We start from the raw sequence: 20,574 nt of genomic DNA on the forward strand, positions 1-20,574 counted from the left end.
AATCAGGAGCTCTGGCATTGCAGGGCCTACATTCCCACCAGGTAGCATTAGAGCCATGAATTTTCCACCCACTAATCAATGCTCAGTAAACTATTAAGTAGACAAAGAATGGATGGGAAAGGAGCAGGCAGAATCAGTGCATGTTGGAGACTTTAAGAAAGTTTCTTAGAGGAGGTTGGGCTTGAGCTGTGATTTCAAGAAATAGTGAGGTTGGTCTGGTGAAAAGGGATGTGAGCAGGAATGTTGAACTGCCTTTTCATTCCCAGTGCCACAGATGACAGGACCTGAGCAGCCAGACTAAGCTTGGCCCCATGGCCCCTTCTGAGCACCCGCCCTTCTTCATCCAACACATCTTATTGCATTCCTGTTAAGTGTCAGATACTCTTCCAGGTACTAGAAATAGAGCTGATTAGACAAAACTCATGCCCTTTTAGAGCTTATATTCTACTGAGAAAGACAAGTCAGTAAGGAAATAAACATTAAATATGTCAGGTGGCAGTAAGGGCCATGGGAAAAATAAAACAGGATAAAATGATCAGGAGTGCCAGGGGACAGGAGGACTCTGATCAAGTGGTACTTGAAGGAAGTAAGGGACCAGCCAGAAAGTATCTGGGGAAAGGGCTGCTGAGAAGAGTGTAGACAGGGCTCAGGTCTGAGATGAGAGAGGGAGTGGGAGCCCAGAGCATATGGAGCCCATAGGCCTTTGTAAACACTTAGCCTTGACTCTGAGTGAGGTGGGAGCCAGTGGAGAGTTTGGACTGGAGAAGGGACGTGGTCTGTTTGTGTTGTAGCAGAGCTGCTCTGGCCGCGTGTTGAGAATGGAATCAAGGTGCAGCTGTCAGTACAGAAGCCACAGATGGCTACTGAGCACTTGAATGGCAACCAGCCCATACTGGAATGTGCTCTAAGCATAAACTGCACGCCAGAGGTAGAAGATTCAGAAAAGAAAGAGGAGAGTCCAATAGAAAATAGTCAAGAGACGCAGAGAGGGCAGTGGCACCCCACTCCAGTACTCTTGCCTGGCAAATCCCATGGACGGAGGAGCCTGGTGGGCTGCAGTCCATGGGGTCGCTAGGAGTCGGACACGACTGAAGCGACTTAGCAGCAGCAGCAGCAGCAGTCAAGAGACGTGAGAAACAACTGAAGCAAAGAAGATCCAATGTCTGTGAGACATAGCTCCCTAAAGATGAAAAGAAAGCCACGGAATAACAGCTGATAGGAACTGCGATTCAAGAAGCTTTCTGAATATAAAAGAAAACTTAAACCCGCCTGGTAGAAAAGCATCTTGTACATCTGGAAAATCAATATGAAATAGTATGTAATATGTACACACTGAGATATAATCTAGCAAAACTGTGGGACTCTAAAGATTAAAACAAAGTCTTCTGGACAATCAGTCAAGAAACACCAATTTATTTATGAAGGAATGGAAATCAGAGAGGCATCAGGCATTTTCATAGCAGCATTTTATACAAATAGAGCAACATTTTAAAAATATACAGTAAAAAAATGCTGTGGTCCCAGGATTTTCTATCTGGGAAACTGACATTCAGGTATCAAGACCACAAGCCATCAGGAACATGCAGGAAATCAGGGAAGCCATCAGGTTTTGATGAGTCTAATAGTGAACAACCTCAGAAAAGCAAGAAACAACCAGAGAGGCTTTGGCAGGTGCCCTGGTGGGAGCACTGAGTGTGTATATGAGGCGTAGATACAAGACGAGGGACAGGTGACAAGACACGTGTGATTCTATATGCTCTGGCAGCACAGAGTGTGATGCAAACGTGACATCAGGAAGTATGGCGAGCAGAATAAGCTCACTGACTGCCTTTTTAAGTAAGAACAAAAGTCTGTCACTATATGGCGGCAGGGGAAAGGATGGGGTGGGAAAAACAGAGCTACTGGCCAATTTGAGTATTGTCCCTAGGAGGCAGTCCAGTGTCTAAAAAGAGGGCACCCAGGGTATTAGATAAAGACATCATTAGGATGAAGGTAATTATTAGAACATAAATGTACACTTTCTGACACTTTCTCAAGTGAAAAAAAAAGTAGAGAAAGAGGGAAAGGTACAGTGAATTTAGGCAACTCTTTCCAGAAACTTTGTAGAAAGACCAGCTGAGACCCACAGGGGTGCCTTCAGGGACTGACTTTGTAATCAGAGTGTGATGTATATGCTGTAAAGTACATGGATCCTAAAGGCACAGCTTGGTACACTTTCACAACGTGTGAGCACCATCCAGATGAAGAACGAGGAGGGCTGGTAGGGACACCAGCATGATTTCTATACTGATGGTAATGAATCCAGTGGAGAGGGGGTATCTTCTACACATGCCGGAAGAAGCTCTTAGAGGCCAGAGCGGTAGGATCTTGGGCTCAAATGGATGGAAAGTTGGGCCTGGCGTACACAGCCTCAGATGCAGGAGGGCAGGCCAGCAGGAGTGACCACGGATGGCCGTCAAATTGCTCATGCTTCTGCATGCTCAGATAAATAGTTGGCTGTAGAAGTGAGGAAGGCAGGTGGTTTGCGAGGTTGGTGCTGCAAGAATGGATAAGACAGTTACTGAGGGGAAGGAGAGAGAGACTGGATTAGGAGAACACAGGATTCCCAGGTGTGGGCTTCGGCTCACCATCACCCCAGGAACCTGTATGTCATGAGGGATGGTTATCGCTGAGGTCACATCCTTGAGTCAGTCTCCTTTCCAGCACTGAGGTTTTTGATTCTCTGCAGTGCTCTGTGGCCTGAAAGTCCATCTGTGTCCTTGTCTCTGCTGGGATCCTCGGGCCAGAAGCAGAAATCTCTGCATCAGGATGCTTTCAGTCTAGGGTCTTGCCCCTGGATTCAGACAGTTTGTCTTGAAAATTTGTTTGTAGTTGATCTAAAGTCCATTTTGAAAACACCAGTCATGGGCAGAGGACAGACCATGGATGTGAGAGAAAGAAGAAAGTGAAAGCCGCTCAGTCGTGTCTGACTCCTTGAGACCCCATGGGCACAGTCCATGGGATTCTCTAGACCAGAATACTGGAGTGGGCAGCCTTTCCCTTCTCCGGGGGATCTTCCCATGGACGTGAACCTAGCAGAATTTTCTCTCCTTTTTTCTTTTTTGTTAAAAACGTCTCTACTGAGGTAAGCTTGACGTTCGTATTGAAAGAGTACAGTTTGATGAGTGTAGAATATGTTCCCTGCAAAGCGGTCACAGCTGTGGTTCTTGTGTAGGGAGCGTCCGTACCCCTGCTGCATACCAGATGGGCCACGGCCGAGGGGGTCAGAGCTGATGAGCTCAAGGGCAGAAACCCAGCTCCGACCAAAGCATGCAGAGCTCCCTGGTCGCACGCTCAGCTGCCTGTCAGCAGAGCTGGGCTCTCTACTAGACGTGCTTTTCAGCCAGGAGGTTGTCATCCCCAGTTGTGTGTGACCCCAGGATGGCGGCACCACCCTCTGCATCCTCCTTGGCCTGTCCTGACATTCCCCGCAAAGTGACCCACAAAGTACCCCCAAGCCCCTGAGCCCCGGGGCGGCAAATACTAATTAGTTTGTGGCCACCACCCCAGGCTTCAAGGGATTCCACAAAGTGTGGGGCCAAGAGTAGAGAGAGATGTGCTGTGTCCCCCCAAAAATGGGGAGCCCCTGCGGCAGCAGAAGTGGATTTGGGGAGCCAGTGATCAGTGTCCATCCAATAGCAGTGTTCCTGCTGGTGGGTGCCCGGGGAGGGAGCTGAGGGGAGAGCAGAAAGTGCGCTCTGGCTCTGGCCTACCTGACCCTGGGCCCTGGAGCAAGCTCCCTACACAGACCATCGCCTATGACCGAGCGCTCACCTTGAAGTCAGGGACCTACAGGTGGAACCCAGACCACAAGCAGGGGACAGAAGTCTGTTGTCATCTACACTGTACTTGAAGGGGCCTAAAAACTTACTCTCTAGCCCTGCTGGGTGGAGACTGGGGGCCACAATTCCAGAAAGCCAGGGAAGAACCCTGAATATCAGGGCTTCCTTCTAGACTGTTGTCCCTCGTGCCCCTCTTTTTTTCTCCCAGCCCCAAATGCCCCCCAGGATATTCCCAGAACCCCCCAGGATCCATTTCTCTTGCTGTTTGGCTGGAGTCCCCCCTGGGGAAGGGCCTACAGCCCTACCAGGGACCTGTTGACGGTTAGAGACGGCCCACGGGCAGGGACTCCCCACACACACACCTGGTTCTGGGTCTGTCTTGCATCTCCCCTCCCGGAACCCCAGCAGCCTTGTCAGAAGCGTGGCAGAGTGCTAAGGAGAGCCCAGTGTCCTGGAGGGGCCCTGGGGCTCTCTCCCGACCCTTCCCCCCAGGCTGGTCACTGTGGTCAGGGGCCTTGTGGGGCTTGGGGCCCGAGGACAGCCGTGTCTCCAGGGGTCAGCAGGGTCTGCACCCCGAGGCTGGAGCAGGAGCAGGTGCTCCCCAGGGAGCATCCGTGAGTGTGGCCTATCAGGCCCTTGTAGGGGACACAGTTCAGAAGAACTCTCCTGGGAGCTGCTCCTCTCCTGGCCCTGAGCTCACGGAGAGAGGGTCTGACGGGACAGGCCCCAGAGCCTGGCCCGGGTGCCGGAGGGCAGTGAGGTGTGTGCTCGGCCAGAGAGGAGGCAGGGCTGGGCCATCTGGTGGCCTCCTGCCCGTCCCAGGGCACTGCCCGCCGGCCGTGGGGCTGCCACCTCGCTCAGGGCCTGCCTCTCTGCTCTGTTTCCCAGCCTTCCCCCGCTCCCCAGGAGCTGTCGGAACAGCCCGCCGGCCCGACCTCGCCCCTCGGTGGCCTCCCAGGGGGCCGTGCACAGGAGGCACCAACCGCCTCCCAGGGCCTGCTCAGACTCTTCCAGAGAAACACGCCCGTGGAGGACCTGGGCGCCAAGGGGGTAAGCCCAGACAGGGAGCCCCACCGCCGTGCAGGCCTGGCCGGCGGGGGCGGGAGCGGGGGTGGCGTCTGTGACCCGCGGGTGACCCTGCGCAGTGCCAGGGACACCCTGCCTGACCAGTGCCACAGTGCTGACCGTGGGCTTACAACCGCCCACGGGGCCCCAGGGACGCCGAGGGCGGTGCAATGCGCAGCACCACCCCAGCCCTTGGAGGAGAGGTGGAGGTGGCATCTGGGTCAGCCCCGCAGACCCCCTGTTTGCGGCTCCCCCAGGCCAAGGAGAAGATGAAAGAGGAGTCGTGGAACATCCACTTCTTCGAGTTCGGACGCGGCATGTGCATGTACCGCACGGCGAGAACGCGGGAGCTGGTGCTGAAGGGCATCCCAGAGAGCCTCCGGGGGGAGCTCTGGCTCCTCTTCTCTGGTGAGCTGCCCTACCTCCCTGCCCCACGGCCCCCATCCACGCAGGAGCTCCACTGACCCCAGCCGGCCTCCTTTGAGTGGGCAGGCAGGGACTGCCACTTTTAGAGGGCAGGAATAGGGCTCTCGGCCGTGATGAGGTGTGTGTGCCAGAAGGGGCACGCCTTCCCACCGGCCATGGGAGGAGATCCGGCCTCCTGACGCCTCCTCTCCACGGGCAGGTTCTGACAACATTCACACCCTTGGCCACCTGAATGCTTTCAGGAGGGCAGGTCAGCCATTTGAAACGTGGTTGGGTGACTCTTCTCAGGAGCAGTCATGAGGGAAGCTCTGCCTGGCACCCAAGGGCCCCTGCCCATCTGTAGAGCATTGATGTCTCCACCCTGCCCTGTCCCTGCCCTCAAAGTCCCAGGCGAGGAAGAGGAGGGAGCCAGCTGTCAGCTGTGTCTCCACAGGGGCCTGGAATGAGATGGTGACTCACCCCGGCTACTATGCCGAGCTGGTGGAGAAGTCCATGGGGAAGTACAGCCTGGCCACAGAGGAGATCGAGCGAGACCTCCACCGCTCGATGCCGGAGCACCCTGCCTTCCAGAATGAGCTCGGGATCGCGGCCCTCCGCCGGGTGCTGACCGCCTACGCTTTCCGAAACCCCACCATTGGCTACTGCCAGGTACGGGGGCTCAGCAGGGGCAGCTGCACGTGGTCCTGACCCTGAGTGACGGCCTTGCACACTTGCTACTGTGCCTCGGCCCCCCAGGAAGATCCTGATCCCAGAAAAAGATGAAATTAGAAACAGTGTTTGTCTCTCCCCTCATCCTCATGCTGTCTATTAAGCTGTCTTCTGTGTGCTTCTGGTCTGGGTCCTGAAGGCGTTGGATCGTTTCGTGTGTGTGTGTGTGTGTGTGTGTGTGTGTTATACACATAACATAAAACTTTCCATCGTAATCATCTGAAGTGTACAGTTCAGTGGCACCAGGTATATCATTGTACAACTGTCACCTGGTCACATTGATTTCCTGCAAATTGCCTTTTGGCAAATTGCCTAGAGTTGGGTGGGACAGTTTGTCGTTTCCAGGCTTGCTGGTTGGGAAGGGACAGCTCTGTGAGCCCCCCTCACTCTCTCTGTGACCACAGGCCATGAACATCGTCACCTCAGTGCTCCTGCTCTATGGCAGCGAGGAGGAGGCCTTCTGGCTGCTGGTGGCCCTCTGCGAGCGCATGCTGCCCGACTACTACAACACCAGGGTGGTGGGTGAGTGCCCACGGCTGGCAGCTCCCTGTGGGGTGGCAGGCCTTCCTCAGCACACAGCCCACAGCTGGGCTGCTGGAGGCCTTCTCGGCGCACAGCCCACAGCTGGGCTCCTGGAGGCCTTCTCGGCGCACAGCCCACAGCTGGACTCCTGGAGGCCTTCTCGGCGCAGAGCCCACAGCTGGGCTGCTGGAGGCCTTCCTCAGCACACAGCCCACAGCTGGGCTGCTGGAGGCCTTCTCAGCGCACAGCCCACAGCTGGACTCCTGGAGGCCTTCTCGGCGCAGAGCCCACAGCTGGGCTGCTGGAGGCCTTCCTCAGCACACAGCCCACAGCTGGGCTGCTGGAGGCCTTCTCGGTGCACAGCCCACAGCTGGGCTCCTGGAGGCCTTCTCGGCGCACAGCCCACAGCTGGGCTGCTGGAGGCCTTCTCGGCGCACAGCCCACAGCTGGGCTGCTGGAGGCCTTCTCGGCGCACAGCCCACAGCTGGGCTCCTGGAGGCCTTCCTCAGCACACAGCCCACAGCTGGGCTCCTGGAGGCCTTCTCGGCGCACAGCCCACAGCTGGGCTCCTGGAGGCCTTCTCGGCGCACAGCCCACAGCTGGGCTCCTGGAGGCCTTCTCGGCGCACAGCCCACAGCTGGGCTGCTGGAGGCCTTCTCAGCGCACAGCCCACAGCTGGGCTCCTGGAGGCCTCGTAGCCTCACCACTGGTCTCCCACTCCATAGGTTAGAAAGCTGCAAAATCTTCACACAGCTAGAAGGTGGAAAGCCAAACACAGACCCCAACCGTCCCTCCCAGACTTTATGCGGATTCCCTAGGAGTTGCTGGAAGTGAGAGAAGAAGTTAGCTTGGGGCCTACATTCACATCCAGCTAACTCTCATTAAACGTTTTTATTGTAGAAAATTTCCAAAATCATAACTAGAGCATATAGTATATACCCCCGTGTTGACTGTTATGAGGGGTAGAATCTGTGACCTTGTAAATAGATTTAGTTACATATATAATTAAGTCTGTTATCTAAAATGTCCTTCCTGTGCTGTTTTGGTGGGTGTCCACTCTTGGGGTCCTTCAGAATTGCCTCTTTTCCCCAGCTTCAGGCCAGGAGACACATAAGCTACTCAGAGCACTGTTTACTTCTGACATCCTAGAGAGAAATTAGTATTTCCCAAAAAGGAAATCCAAGTAAAGTGAAAGAAATCTTTTCTTTTCACAAAATGGTTTGGAAGCAGTAGAAAGGAAACTTACAGGATTTTTTCCTTTATTCCTTTCTCCATCCCACCTGCCCCTACCAGCCCTCAGTTGTAAGCAGAGCTGGCCAGGGACCAGGGGGGGCTTCCTGGACCTCAGACCCCAGGGTCCCACCTGAGGGCCTGCCTGAGCCAGGAACGTGAGCTCACTATTCAGACTCCTTTGTCCTCTTCCTAGGGGCCCTGGTGGACCAAGGCATCTTCGAAGAGCTCACAAGAGACTTCCTGCCCCAGCTCTCCAAAAAGATGCAGGACCTGGGGGTGATTTCCAGCATCTCTCTCTCCTGGTTCCTGACCCTCTTCCTCAGTGTCATGCCCTTTGAGAGCGCTGTGGTCATCGTTGACTGCTTCTTCTATGAGGGCATCAAGGTGATCCTGCAGGTGGCCTTGGCCATCCTGGATGCCAACATGGAGCAGCTGCTGGGCTGTGGCGACGAAGGCGAGGCCATGACCGTCCTGGGCAGGTAACCGCGCCAGCCTGCCTCCTCTTGTTGGGGAGCTGGCCAGTGCTCCCCTGGACCACACGACCAGCCCCTCCCCAGTCCTGGGTGCTCCTCAGTCAGCGTCCTGGGACTGTACCTACCACATGCTCAGCCTGGGGTAGACCTAGGGACACTGCAGAGGCAGGAGAGGGGCTCCTTTCTGGGAGAAGACAGAACAGCACTGGAGCAGTCGTTGCTTGGGAGAAGCAGTGGTTAGAGGGTGAGACTGTGGCGGACCAGAGCACACTGCACTGGCGGGCTTGCTGCGCGGGAGGCAGGTGGAACTAGGCCGAGCCTCCCATCTCCTGCAAAAGGCTGGCTGGCTGTTACTCCCGCAGAGCAGTCCTGGTGCGCCGTCCCTGGCTCAGGAGCATCAGTTTCTCCAGGGCAGCTGGACAGGGAGCCCGTGCTGGGCCTGCTGTAGCTGCACAGGCTGATCTCCAGCTAGGCACACCTGCGGCCCAGGTCATCCTGGCCGCCGCCGCCTCCCTCAGTGCTCACGCCCCATCCTCACAGACTCTGAGATCCAGCCCCTTCCCTCAGTCCCCATACCCTCAGGGCCGGCCCCCGACAGCCCTTCCCAGGGCCCTGTGCCCACATCGTAACAGTTGGCTCTGCACCGGTTTCACTCACCAGCATCCCACAGGGCTCTTCCTGATCAGAATCTGACTCTGTTCCTCCCCGGGGACGTGGGGATCCCCTGTGGCCCTGGTGGTTTTTTGGACAAAGGAGCTAAGTCCCCAGCCTGACCTTCAAGCCCTTCATATGCAGGTGCTCTTCTGGGGCCTCCCTCTGGCCCAGGCCCTGAGCTCTGTACAGTCCTGCCAGCCCATAAGCATGTATCTGCTCAGCCTGGAGCACCCCCAGCCCCCCAGGACTGCCAGGGACACCGTCACCTGCGTGCTGAGCTGGCCCAGGTGCTGACTGGGAGCCTGCAAGGGTCCCAGGCTGGCAGAGCTGTGGCTGCTCTGCTATGGGCCATGCCGGCTCTCTGTCCTGACAGGCAGCCTGTGGGCAGAGTGGGCAAGTGGTTTCCATGCCTGTCTCCCACACCAGACAGAGACGGGACCCTTCCCACAGAGCAGAGCCTGAGCAGGATCAGGGCCGGGGCCAGTGGGTGTGGAGGACCCACCACTTTCTCCCTCCTGAGTGTCAGGCCCAGCCAGAGTGTCTGGAAGGGTTTGAGGTCCTGGCTGGGCTGGTCCCACTGGAGTCAGGCCCGGTCCCGAGACTGTGCTCCTCGGCAGGGCTTCTCCTCCTGGAGCACTCCTTTGGTCTCTGATTCTTCCTGGCCAGAGCAGGGAGTCCTCACATCCCCAGGGACCCACCAGACAGAGGGAGTGTGTCATCACTCCAACTGGGACACAATTTTCTCCTGGTGTAGTAAGGTCTGGAGTCATAAAGGGTCCCCACTCGTGGGACCCTGGTGGCCAGCCTAGCTTTCTCAGAATTAAGTGCTCAAGCCTTCAAGGAGGGAGGCCTTCTCCCATTTCCTCCAGGGGGCACCTCTGATTTGCCAGGGCACCCTCCAGGGCATGCCTCTCTCTGCAGTGACCCATCTTTCACCCTCCTGGAGGATGCCCGGCCCTCAGCATGCTCGCTTGAGAGTCTAGGTAGATTAAGTCTCCACATCATTCAGCTGTGGGTGAGACATCCTGTCACCTGTGGGGGATCTAGACTCCTGTCCTTCAATCCTTACAGATACCTGGATAATGTGGTCAATAAGCAGAGTGTCTCTCCTCCTATCCCACACCTCCATGCCCTGCTGACCAGTGGAGATGACCCTCCTGAAGAGGTGGACATCTTTGACCTCCTGAAGGTGTCATATGAGGTCAGCACTCTCCAGGGCTATTTGGCCAGACCGCTCCATTGGACTATGTGGGTGCAGTTGGCCGTGGTGGGTGGCTGGCCTCTGCTCTGTGGTTCCACCTGATCTCACCGAATCACTTCTGACTGGTAGAAATTCAGCAGCCTGAGGGCGGAGGACATTGAGCAGATGCGGTTTAAACAGAGGCTTAAAGTGATCCAGTCCTTGGAGGATACGGCCAAGAGGAGTGTGGTACGGATGGGCCTGGGCTCTCGTGGCCCCAGGGTGCGAGCTGGAGCTGGGGTTGGGACGGGGACTAAGTGGACTGTGTCAGCCGAGCCACCCCAGACTGCCCTGAGAAGCGGGGTGCAGGGCCCCCCAGCACTGTCCTCTGTGGGACTAGGATGCAGAAGTGGAGGTACAGATTTGGGGATGTGGAGAGAGGGCTGGTCACTGTTTTCTGTTGCAGATTGGTCACAGGGAAGCTTCTCTTTTGCCTTGATGCCTGAAGGCCAAGCACGAGCCCACTCTGGACTGAGCCCGCCAGCCTGGCTTTAACCCACCCCCTGGGTAGTGACAGCCCCTCAGCCCCTGCCCACTCAGCCCGCTGACCTTGCTGTCAGATTTTGTCCTCTTGTCTCTATAGGAAGAAATCACTAGGAAGTTCTAAGTTATGTTCCAAAGAGCTTTCCCAGGGCCTTTCTAGGAATCCAGATGGCAGTTTCTAGATCACCACCCCTCACCCTGTGTCCCAGACTCGGTGTTCAGAACAAAAAGGCCTCCCAGCTGGCAACACCAGAAGGGTAGTTGGCGCCACATGGGGATTCCCTCAAAGAACAAGACCTTGAGAATTCATTAATACATCTTGCATCTCTTTCCTTCTAGGTCCGAGCTATACCTGGGGACATTGGTTTCTCAATTGAAGAACTGGAGGACCTTTACATGGTTTTTAAGGTGATAGCCAAGAGCAAGGGAGGACCAGCATCCCATCCTAGTCCCCTAAATTCATCCTCTGTGCAGCAGCCTCCTGCCAGGAGGGATGTAAAACATTTAAAAACATCCTCAGATGCAGTTATTACAAAGTTCACATGGTAGAATTTAATCCTTTCCAGAGTTTAGGCAAGATACTCTTTTAAGTGGCTGAAAATTTGCTGAAGTCAGCTTACACAAGACGGAATGCATTGGCTCATGAAACTGAAAAGTCTAGAAACTGAAAAGTCAGACAGGGCCGGATCTAGGTGTTCTGACGTCCTGTCAAGCTCCGCTATCAGATATCACGTGGACTGCTCTTCCTGCAGAGCGGTAGGACTGTTGTCCGCAGCCTCCAGGGTCATCCTTGCCGTAACCCCATGAAAAGAGAATTTTCTCTCCCAGGTGGTTTTAACAAAAAGCCCAGGGTTGATTGCTGGAGTGACTCAAGTTAGGTGCTGTGGCTACAGGACGCTGTTCGCAGCTGACCCCAGGCTGGGCCGCATGCACACGCCATGGCCTGGGTTGGGGACAACAGGGGCTCTCCAGGAAAAGCTCGGGTGCTGGTAACAGAGGAACGGGAAAGGGCATGAAGAACAAGCAGAAACAGCCATGTCTGCGCTGCCTGTCTGCTCTCCCTGTCATGTCCCATCTGCCCTTCCCGCTGCCCGGGATTCAGCCCCCTAGGGAACCACCCTGGGATGGCCTTCGGGTCAGAGTGGTCCAGCCAGTGGTCCGCTGTGCCTGGTGGTCCTCAGGTCCTGTCTCAACTCCCACGGCTCTAAACAAGGGGGTGACGGTGCCAGCACCTGAGGTTCTGTGAGATGCTGTGTCTAGCCCAGCGCGCACTGCTCAGGAGGCTGTGGACCTGGATAGAGGAGGCGGGTGAACACACCAGTCAGCCTGGTGACCCTGAGCACCCAGGGCCCAGGAGGCCAGGCTGTCTCACCAGGCTGTGCCCCCTGCAGGCCAAGCACCTAGCAAGTCAGTACTGGGGGAGCAGCCGCCCTGCAGCTGTACGTCGGGACCCCAGCCTGCCCTACCTGGAGCAGTACCGCATCGACGCCCACCAGTTCCGGGAGCTCTTTGCCAGCCTGACGCCCTGGGCCTGTGGCGCCCACACGCCTGTGCTGGCAGGGCGGATGTTTCGGCTCCTGGATGAAAATAAGGACTCGCTGATCAACTTCAAGGAGTTTGTGACGGGGATGAGTGAGTGGCTCTAGGGCCTGCAGGGACTCGTCCCTACCCTTGCCCTTTCTGAGGAAACTTCCAGGTACCAGTCCCAGCCAGCCTGCCCACCATAGCGAGCCTAGGGCAGCCTAGAGCCCTTAACCCTTGATAAAGGAGGGCAGTTTTCCCACAGAGATACATGATGGGAGCCTTCCCCACCCTCCCCTGCCCTCCCTCAGTTTGCTGCTGGAGGCTGGGTCTGCAGGCCCCGAGAAGGAGCAGGCCTGAGGCCTGGTGCTCACCCTCGGGGCCTCTCCAGGGAGAGAGTCAGGCGGTGAGGAGCATCCCGCTGGAGCCCCCTGGAGGAGGAGGACTCAAATGTGGCCTGGCCATGGGGCTCTCGTGCCCTCCTGCCAGCCTGCCTTCCTGCTGGCCTTTCCCCACAGGTGGGATGTACCACGGGGACCTGACGGAGAAGCTCAAGGTTCTCTACAAGCTGCACTTGCCTCCAGGTGAGCGCCACCTCTCCCACTCCCCAGCAAGGGCTCTCCAGAGTGCAGAGCCAGAGCTGCGGCCTTCCGAGGCACAGGCCTCTGTGCGTGGCTGGGCCTCGTAGCAGCTGGGCTCCCAGCACAGTGGAGGCTCCCTCATCCTGACAGAGTGCAGAGCAGCCAGCGGATGGGGCTGAGGCCGGGTCAGTCTCTGTCTGAGAGCAGGGCCGGGCCCTGCATGGCCTGGGGGCACGTGTGGGTGTCTCAGGGCTCCACGCATGGGCAGAGGCCCAGACGCAGCACCAGGCCCCTCCATGTACCCCCTGAGAGGGGTTGGCCACAGGAGTGGAGACTCAGGTTTGAGTCTTCTTAGTTCATTGGCTTGTCCTTAAATCTGTCAAGGACTCCTGTCTGTCACCAGAGGAGCAGCCTGGGGGCACCGCTGAGGCCCAGGGGAGGCTGAGGAGCCTGTGTGGCTCTCTCCCTTGCCTTCTCTCGCAGTGCGGGGCCTGCTGGGACACGGACAGTGGGTAGCCTGTGTCAGCCTAGCTTACCCGGCCCAGCAGACATAGCCACTCAGAATTCTCCAAGGGCCGCGGATGGGCTTCCGTATTTTCACAGAGGGTGCTGAGACTGGGGCAGGCGAAAGTTCTAGCCCCAGGGGTTCTGCTCTGGGGTAGAGCTGTCCTGGGTTCCTGCTGTTGTCCGTGACCCTGCCCCCACCAGGGACTCAGGAGCTGCCTCAGAGTTGGCCAGAGTAATTTTTCATCCCAGAGACCTGACTGACTGAGGGCAGGGCCCAGACTGTGGTTCTGAAGCTCCCTACAGGGCTCTGCATCCAGAGTTGGAGAGCCCTGCTCCCGACACACGCAGCGCAGGGATTCTTACCTGTGGCTAGTCTTTCCCTCTTGCAGCAGGCAACACTGGTCTTGGGTACACCTCCTCGGGAAGATTGGCACAGGCACTTCTCATTCTGCTGAGCGAGGCTTGAGCTGGGCAGACCCCACTGGGCCAGGAGCCTACGGATGAGGGCACCTGAGGCCGGCCCTGCCACTCCCAAGCCACCTCTGTCCACCTTGCTCCACCTGGGGCCTAGTGACGGCCCATACCTGCCGCCTCCCCACAGGCCAGGCACCGTTAAACCTTCCTCACTCCCTCCCCCTCCACACGGCGGGGGGAACGGAACCAGGAACAGAGACTGTCGCAGAGTGAGACAAGCCAGTACGTACTGGTGTGGCACAGTGCCCAAGGGTATGATGTGAGAACAGGTTGTCTGTGCCTGCCTGGCCCCTGCGCACATGCCTGCAGGAGCTGGGAACATCCCAAAAGGATCCTCTGGGCCACAGCATCACGGAGTGGGGCAAAGGATGGCCGTTCAGCCGACTCCTCTGACTGGATGTATATTGCAGTTTCAAACACAGTGTCCAAGTTAACCGGAAGCAGTCACCAGCTGTTAACCACTGTGACTACACACCGCGTTGGTGGGCACACTCAGTAGGGGAGGGGGGGTTTCCTCTGGTGAGAGTCACATTGTTCCCTCTGCCCTCACTCTCCTCTCTCTCCGAACACAGCCCTGAGCCCCGAGGAGGCTGAGTCAGCCCTGGAAGCAGCCCATTATTTCACCGAGGACAGCTCCTCAGAAGGTGAGTGCTCTCTACCACTGGCCTCAGGCCCTGTGCCAAGCAGAGTTGCTGAGGGCCGTGCGGGTGGCCTGCAGCCCTCCCCGGGTGTGGGGGTGTGCTGCACGGGGGAGCTGCAGAACAAGGGCCAGGGCCCCAGGAGTATTCTCACTCCTGTTTCTCTTGTCTCTGCCTTCCTGGACCCTGGCTCCTCCTTCCCTCTGCCTCTGCTCCTCCTCGCTGTCCCTTCCAGCGTCTCCTCTGGCCTCCGATCTGGATCTTTTCCTGCCCTGGAAGGTTCAAGGTCAGTGCCTGGGGGGCAAGGGTGCCCCCTTTGCACTTGGCTTCCCCAGGGCCTTGGGATTCGTCTTCTGAACACTCCCCTGCATGGTCAAGAGGCCTGGAAGCTCTTGGGCCCCAAGATGCTCCTGTGTGGCTAAGTTCTGAATAGCCAGCTGCAGACCTGGGTAGAGAGCGGCAGCTGCCGTTCTTGTTGTAGGGGCAGAAAGTGGTGACACACAGCATCGTGGTGTTGCACAGGTACCAGGGTATCACCTCCAGGCCACATGGAAAAACGATTCTGTCATCGTGGTCATAGGAAAAACACAAAATACTATTGTTGCAAAACTGTCATCGTGATGACACAGATGAGTGGAAGTAGAAAAGAGTGGTGGAGGCTTTCTTTGGAAACAGTTTTGTGTTCCATACAACTTTTTAGTTGAGGAAAAATGTGTATGTTGAGTGCCTGTTGGAAGTCAGCCCTGTGCTTCATTTAAAACCCGCAGGGAGCACTGAGCCCAGGGCGGTGGGGTATTCTGGGCTGGGATTTGGCAGTCAAGCTGGCAGTGTGTAATGCACCCAGAAAACCGACCAAAACACCACCCTATCATTGCTCACGGGGGATAGGTAATAACACATCAAGGATAATACACACTCAAAAGGGAAACTAAAAGATACTATCAAGATACCTAAAGCAATCGTACTGACAGTGTCAAAGGCTTACTTGACTGTGAAGCTTGAGGACTTTGATTTCAATTATACAAACTAAAAAAACAGATGTATCTTCTGTCATACTTGGAACCTAAGCAAATAGGCCTGTCCCAGGCACCTGAGGAGAGGCCACGGACTTGGGGTACAGAGCCCTGTCCTTGGAGCTCACGTAACCCCCGGGGAAGCGGTCTATTCCCTGATGAAAACCCTGAGCCCAGAGGGCTGCACCCTTCCCTGCCACTGCAGAGTTGCCGAGGGTCGTTTGGAGCTGGCACCTGCCTCCCCGCCTGACGTTCCCCCAGCCACACCCCCTCAGGGGGCAGGTCTGGGGGAGCTGGCACCTGCCTCCCCACCTGACGTTCCCCCAGCCGCACCCTCTCAGGGGGCAGGTCTGGAGGAGCTGGGCAGCCTGCTCTCCCCAGATCCACAGTGCACACATATGTATCACTTTAAGAGATACAGTGCTGATCACAGGACTCAGGAACGTAAAATTCTCCATCAGCTGGCGTGGCAGTTACAGGTTGAATTGGTAACCCAGACTCCCCTGAGTTTGACCTTTATCGGCAGAAAGTATAGAAATTGTTGGTCTCAGAATTTTTGCCTGTAACATGCATCACCGTTGATTTAAGAACTGCGTGGTATGACTCGTATTCTTTGGAAAGAGAAGATATGAGTTCAGTGGTTCTCTGGTTTGATGTAACCAGGTGGAGTGAGCCGGCCCTGTGTGGGGCAGAGAAGCAGCAGCCTGCAGGACCTGCTGGGCCAGGGCCCAGGACCAGGTCCACTTCCACAGGAAAGCACAGGCCAGACCTTAGTGGTCTGGAGTCATAACAGAAGACTGTTCTTGTTCTTTTTGTTGTCCAGAAGTATTACAGCAGGAGGAGCGAGAGGAAGCTGGAAATGACATCCAAGATAAAAGAAGAGGTGTGTGTGTGTGTGTGTGTCTGCGGTGCTGGAAGAGGTCCTAGGGTGTCTGGGATCTGGTCGCCCTGTCACTGTGGAATAGCCCCCGTACCTTATGGCAGACACATGCCTGATAGCAGAGCTCTCCCTGAGGTAAAGGCCCAAACATCAGCCACCCAGCTCGCACTCATCAGTCCCAGGCCTGAATTTCCTGTGGCCACGAGCACCCCCAGCCATCACTGCCTCCCTCTGGGGGTGCCCTGGCTCTCTGTGCCACCCTCTCTCCAGCCCCCACATGGTCCCATCACCATCTTGGGGAGGACATAGTGGGGCCATCATCATCAGCTTAGCTCAAACCTACTTCAGCATAGCCCAGGGGGGACCCTTGAGTGGTCCTTCAGGGGTCCCCAGCCTCCAGGATCCAATGCCTGATGATCTGAGCTGCAGCTGATGTAATAATAATAGAAATAAAGTGCAGTGAATGCAATGCACTTGAATCATCCTGAAACCATCCCACCCCCATACCCCCAGTCTCCAGAAAACCTGTTTTCCACGAACCTGGGCCCTGGTGCCAAAAAGGCTGCGGGCTGCTGTGTGCTTTTTCCCATCACTACCTCCCCAAACACCAGGGTGCTTTGTAATAGGGCCCAGGTAACTTCATGCCAGATAATCCTTAAACCCCCTTATCCCCTGCTACCAGCCCCCAGCCCTCTTTCTCTCATTTGACAGATGGAGATTAATCTTTTTCTTCCAACTCACAGAGGAGAAGGGAACTAGCCCTCCTGACTATCGGCACTACCTTCGAATGTGGGCCAAGGAGAAAGAGGTTCAAAAGGAGACGATTAAGGATCTTCCCAAGATGAACCAGGTAGGCCAAATCAGAACACCCAAGAGATGTTTCTGGAAAATTCCGACCAAGTCTGGACCCTCCCACCCTCCCCGCACCCCTGGAATGGAGGGATTCTTCTGCCTACCTTTAGACCCACCAGTCAGCGGCAGTCAGGGACTGCCTAGGAGGACAGGGGCTGGTTTTTCCAGGGCCTTGTTCAGAACACTCCCTTGCTTTGATCGGCATCCGTGAACCAGAGAAGCGCTGGGGAAGGTCAGCCTCAATAGGCAGAAACTCACTGCCGTTCATGAGCCAGTGTCACGGCACTTGTCCTTCCAGCCTGGCTCCGAGCCGCGCACACAGGCCCACTTGCCCCCCCTGCCGATAGTCACATGCGGGTCTCCAGGTCAGGACTGCAGCCTCCAGAGTCTTAACAGCCAGGACCACAGACATCTAACCAAAGGCCGCTGCTGAGCTGCAGCCTGATCACGGCCTGCTCTGCCCAGAGGGGTCCCTTGGCATCTGGGTGCTCTTTCATCCACAGGCCTGAAGAATGGGATGCCCTGTGGGGGGAGGTTTCATCCCGTTCTTAGGCCAAGAGGCCTAAATGTGGTTTCAGGATCTGAACTTGACCTCTTCATCCCTCTCAACTAACCCAGGCTGCCTTACCTTGTCATCACTCTCTAAAGAGCTTTGTTAAGGAGAGTTGAAGTGGCTTCTAATTAAAGATCTAAAGCACTCAAACTGATTCTAAAACACAGTGAAGTCCTTGTAGTCACTGGGTTTGAAAAGTTATAATAGACATAGGTCTGTCTCTGCTAACAGAACAGGCACAGAGAGACTCCAGATGTCTCTATACGCGCTGAAAGAAAGACAGCTGGAAAAGAAAGCCTTTCCCTCTGCACCTCAGTGTCCTAATCTGTGAAATGGATATGTCAAAGCACAGGTATATGAAGATAACTAACAAGACGACACCCTCACACCAGTCAGAATGGCCAGCATTGTGAGACTGACTGATCGGAGGTAGCCTGGCCCATCTTTTATCATCTCCCTGTCCCTTTTCTGTTTTCCCCCTCAAAAGGAGCAATTCATTGAGCTGTGCAAGACACTTTACAACATGTTCAGTGAAGACCCCATGGAGCAGGACTTGTACCACGCTATTGCCACGGTGGCCAGCCTGTTACTCCGCATCGGGGAGGTGGGGAAGAGGTTTTCTGCATGGCCAGGCAGAAAGTCCAGGGACAGTGCCCCCGATGAGGATGAGTCACCAGCCCCAGACCCCCCTCAAGACCCTGCCTGGGAACTTCAGCCACCAGCTGCAGGGGACCCCCAAGCCAAAGCAGGTGGAGACACCCACCTTGGGAAAACACCACAGGAGAGCCAGGTGGTGGGTGAAGGGGGCGGCGGTGAGGGCCGGGGCTCTCCCTCCCAGCCTCTGTCTGATGACGAAACCAAAGACGACATGTCCATATCCTCCTACTCCGTGGTCAGCGCTGGCTCCCTGCAGTGTGAAGACCTGGCTGACGACACAGTGCTGGTGGGCGGGGAGGCTCGCAGCCCTGTGGCCACCACCCACGGTGGGGGTACCGTTGACACAGACTGGTGCATCTCATTCGAGCAGATCCTGGCCTCCATCCTGACAGAGTCTGTGCTGGTGAACTTCTTTGAGAAGAGGGTAGACATTGGACTCAAGATCAAGGACCACAGGAAGGTAGAGAGACAGTTTAGCACCTCCAGTGACCATGAGCAGTCTGTGGTTTTGGGCTGAGGGCTCCAAGGCCTGCGGACTGGCCTCTCTTCCCTCCTTCCCTTTGTTTTCTCCTTAAGGACACATCCCTCCAGTTCTCCCCAGAATTGAGTTGTAAATAGAAAGAAGGCTGAACAGTCACAGTTGGGGCCAAGGCAGGGGGTGCCCAGCCCCTCATTCTACCTTGGGCCTCCTGGGCCCTGCAGTGTCGGGGGCTCTATGATCTGCCCTTGCTTGCCCTGCACTGTGGCCAGGCCACACCCTGTCCTCCTCCTCCTCCTCCCCTGCAGCTGCGTGCTCTGGGGGCTTTCCTGCCACTGGGCACCAGGTAGGGAGGTGGTGTGCCTGTTGGGCACCAACGTGGTGAGAGCTTCGAGATGCCTTCCAGGAGCCCTGAGCCTGCTTCTGGTTGAGGACACGGGCAGAAAGCATCCACTGCATCAGGGTGGGTTACCTCCAGCACAGGTGTTCCTCTCAATTCTCTTTCAGCTCGTCATCCTCACCATTAACCTTAAAAACATATCCCTCGGGTCCTGATATGTCTCCTTGTATTCATTTCAGTTGGCTAAAAAGAATCACACTATGCTCAATGCCTTAATAAATCCCTGAAAGAATGAAAAACCACACTGTGTATAGAGAATTAATGTGACCCTCAACCACTGCTTCAGCCTCCTGGCTTCTCCCCAGGCAGGTATGGGGCTGAAGCCGTACTCCAGAAGTTCCCAACACTTAAGTCTCTCACAGGAAGTGAGGTTTCAAGACCCCAGGCAGGACGGGGACATGGAAGCTGCTGATGCAGACCGGGCAGGGCGTGCGCAGAGCTGCACCCACAGAGAAGACCTGCTCTGCGGGGGCCAACAGCCAGGGTCTAGAGGTAGGAGCCACGTGCTCAGGCCTGGCTGCAGTAAGCCTCTGGGTTCAGGAAGCAGAATGTAGGGACGTGCGCAACAGGCTGAGCCAAGACGACCCCCTAGCTTTGCAGCAGGAGCTGATGATCATGTCCAGTATTTGCCCCCAACACAGTCACCCCTCATTTTTACTAAAAGATAACATCTCTGTGGCTCGTTTGGTTTCTTAATTGAATAGCCTTATTGAAGCAAAACTTACATACCATAAAATTCAGTTGTTTGAAGCTACAATTCAGTGATTGCTAGTAAACTGAGAGCTGTGCAGCCATCGCCACAATTCTACTTTAGAATATTTCCATCACCCCAGAAAGACCCCTCCTGCCCATGTGCTGCCAACGCCTGTATCCCCCCTCCCTCCGCAGCTCCAGGTACTAATCTATTTTATAGCTCTTTAGATTTTATCGATGTTTTTGAAAATAAAAGCCCCCATGATTTTACCTTGTGCACAACTGCTGAGTCACTTTTCAATAAATACAGCAAAACGACATCAAGGAAACGTAACAACTTTTCTTTCTTAACAAGTCGGTAATGTAATTTCCTTTCTAGTGTTTACACAAGCTGACTACATGCTTTGTCATAAATTAATTTCAAAGGATTTACTGCCAGAAAGACTGTAATGAAATTATAGTTCTTGGCCATAATGAAACTAAGCATATACATAAGAATTCCATGAAATTGGCAGTTTAAAATCAAATTGGTTATAATCAATTAGAAAGATTTAAATAATTTGGAATGTAAATAAATGTTTTATACACCATGTAGAAGTATAAATCTGAGAGTATACTGAAGAAAGTAAACAATATAAAAGAGGACATTAGCCTTTTTATGTGATAAGTGTATAAAAATACACAATATACTTTCATCTGTTA

The 20,574-nt window shown here is 55.3% G+C and overlaps 1 protein-coding gene across 4 annotated transcripts in view; it reads left to right on the forward strand.

Annotated features, from left to right (window-relative positions):
• The window catches only part of TBC1D9B (TBC1 domain family member 9B), a 40,492-nt gene extending 21,071 nt beyond the window's left edge, over nucleotides 1-19,421 (forward strand). For 2 of the 4 annotated variants that reach the window (XM_086407859.1, XM_086407861.1), the window contains 15 exons: nucleotides 4,710-4,871; nucleotides 5,144-5,294; nucleotides 5,746-5,960; nucleotides 6,425-6,542; nucleotides 7,969-8,254; nucleotides 9,974-10,103; nucleotides 10,233-10,331; nucleotides 10,965-11,033; nucleotides 12,017-12,257; nucleotides 12,665-12,730; nucleotides 14,281-14,352; nucleotides 14,582-14,632; nucleotides 16,183-16,242; nucleotides 16,983-17,089; nucleotides 18,132-19,421. In XM_086407859.1, the coding sequence (XP_086263985.1) occupies nucleotides 4,710-4,871; nucleotides 5,144-5,294; nucleotides 5,746-5,960; nucleotides 6,425-6,542; nucleotides 7,969-8,254; nucleotides 9,974-10,103; nucleotides 10,233-10,331; nucleotides 10,965-11,033; nucleotides 12,017-12,257; nucleotides 12,665-12,730; nucleotides 14,281-14,352; nucleotides 14,582-14,632; nucleotides 16,183-16,242; nucleotides 16,983-17,089; nucleotides 18,132-18,818 (2,514 nt within the window). In that variant the 3' untranslated portion in view covers nucleotides 18,819-19,421. The remainder of the gene's footprint in view (nucleotides 1-4,709; nucleotides 4,872-5,143; nucleotides 5,295-5,745; nucleotides 5,961-6,424; nucleotides 6,543-7,968; nucleotides 8,255-9,973; nucleotides 10,104-10,232; nucleotides 10,332-10,964; nucleotides 11,034-12,016; nucleotides 12,258-12,664; nucleotides 12,731-14,280; nucleotides 14,353-14,581; nucleotides 14,633-16,182; nucleotides 16,243-16,982; nucleotides 17,090-18,131) is intronic. The other 2 variants (XM_086407860.1, XM_086407862.1) reach the window with 1 other exon arrangement.
• The last annotated feature ends 1,153 nt before the right edge of the window (nucleotides 19,422-20,574 follow it).

This window comes from Bos grunniens, chromosome 7 (assembly GCF_055505025.1).
Source record: "Bos grunniens cultivar Pamir isolate PY7600 chromosome 7, Bosgru_T2T1.0, whole genome shotgun sequence".
Classification (NCBI taxonomy): Eukaryota; Metazoa; Chordata; class Mammalia; order Artiodactyla; family Bovidae; genus Bos; species Bos grunniens.